The sequence below is a fragment of the Dendronephthya gigantea genome, unplaced genomic scaffold, assembly GCF_004324835.1.
Source record: "Dendronephthya gigantea isolate DGI-Jeju-01 unplaced genomic scaffold, DenGig_1.0 000044F, whole genome shotgun sequence".
NCBI lineage: Eukaryota > Metazoa > Cnidaria > Anthozoa > Malacalcyonacea > Nephtheidae > Dendronephthya > Dendronephthya gigantea.
In genome coordinates, this window is record NW_021163054.1 from 385,904 (window position 1) to 387,862 (window position 1,959).

General features: G+C 36.3%; 1 protein-coding gene across 1 annotated transcript; it reads right to left on the reverse strand.

The window, feature by feature from the left end:
* Nucleotides 1–244: 244 nt before the first annotated feature.
* LOC114527383 lies at nt 245–1,618 on the reverse strand. The gene is made up of 3 exons (XM_028549014.1): nt 1,472–1,618; nt 1,235–1,323; nt 245–674 (listed from the first exon to the last, which is right to left on the reverse strand). The coding sequence occupies exons 1-3, from the start codon at nt 1,616–1,618 to the stop codon at nt 245–247; spliced, it is 666 nt and encodes a 221-aa protein (XP_028404815.1).
* Between the last annotated feature and the right edge of the window lie 341 nt (nt 1,619–1,959).

Genomic DNA, 1,959 nt, shown 5'->3' on the forward strand with positions numbered 1-1,959 from the left:
GTTCAGTTCAGTTAACCGTATTGGAATTCAGGCCAAGCTGAAATTGAAAACTCCTAATGTAATCCGTATTATTGATAGTAATAGTTTGGCCTAATGAAAGAAAATTCCTTGGTTTAGTTTGTTACAGTAATATTGTAACCAGAAATTTTAGAAGAACATTTTCCCAATTTTATTATACAACATTTATGTACATTTACAGGTTAACACAACATTTTGTTCAATAGATTTCAAAAACACTTCAGGTTTATGTTTCTGCTATAGAGGCTGCTTTCCTGTTGACAGACATTGATATCTTTTCTAAGGGTATTAGAGGCCCCTTTTCAAGGGCCCCTTTGTTACCAACAATATATCGCTTTGGGTGAAATTTTAGTATAGGCTTCAATTTAACTGGAAAATCCACTGCGACACCCTGGCCCAATTCATCTAGATAATAGTCCCAAAATGGAGGCAAGCAGAATCTTGAAAAATCCTCTTTTTCATACAGCATATAGCCAGCACTAGCACTGATCCCCTTATTCCTGAACACATATCTAATGATATCGTTGTCTATTGGAACTTTTGTAATGAAGTTGGCACGGCATGACTTGGACTTCAAAATACCAAGAACAGCTTCGACAAAAGTTGCAGCTGCTGCATCTAACCGAGATTTGGTTATATTTGGTTCGGTGTAACTCCTTAAATAAAAATTGGCATTTTTAGAACAAAATTCAAGCCAAGGCCCAAGTACCGGTACTTTCTCTGAACATCCCAGCGGCATTGCCAGCTTGGATAAGTTAAGGGACATATTCATATATTTGTGTTCACAGACCATAAAAACAATCGATTTTAAAAGAACTTAATAATGCAAAACACAGATAATAAATATGCCCCCCTCACTTATCGAGGTGGCGACACCACAGGAACATCCCAAAGAAACAACTAGAAACATGTATATTGGATGTACATGTATATTTTTTCATTGACCCAAGGCAATTTGTATACTCAAAAACTAAAATTAAGTTTTTGAGAGCGTCAAAGAATCAAAATATATACATACAACCTTCAATACATACAAAGTTCCGAATAATTTAGTTGTGGAGACCAAGAGTGACTAAATACTTGCCCTTCTAGTTAATATAAGTCTGAGAGTCAAATATTCTATAAATTGAGCACAAAATCGCAGCATAAATGCAAAATTCATACGATATGAGCATACACTCAATTTGTCCGCTATTCCATCACAGTTTGCACTTACCTAATTGCACAATCATTCAAATGTCCTGCAGGTTCCCAACTACACGTCCACGAAGGCCAGTTCTCCCATTTTACTAAGTATTCATCTCCCTAGCAAGGTAAATGTTTGAAATCCGACGTGATATACAAACACGCAGACGATTTGTACCAAAAAAATTGTGTTTGTATACTGTATATCATATGGCATATGTGTTTATATAAATATAGAAACATTTATAATAATTTAAACAGATTATACCTCTTTCCCTTGCCGTTTAGATATAATTCTCTCCACTTTATAAATTTTCCTCTGCTTGTGAACAGATCGATGGAATAAATCAGCAGAACATAAGTTGTTCAATATTTTATAATCAATATTTGCCCGTGGCCTCTGTTGTTCCGCCATCTTGAAAATTTTGGTTGTTGTGAGCATGCTCGTTAGCGATTTCATGTATCCGCATACTAAAAATTTGCAGGCGCGGAATGTCGCAAATTTCTGGTAATGGAGATAACATAGATTCTTTGCATTGAAACCGGGTGAATCACATTGCCCGTCGCCACCAACTAACACTTCTTTGTCTCTGAATTCATCCATTAGTTGGCTTCTCACCCATCCCCACCACTCATCAGCTGCTGGCAAAAGATACCGCCTCTGTATTCTAAAAAATGATGATTTGGATACGAATGCCAGATTCATGTATGTAGCCAAACGATCAACTTTGCCAAAATTGTTTCCTGAAAGCAACA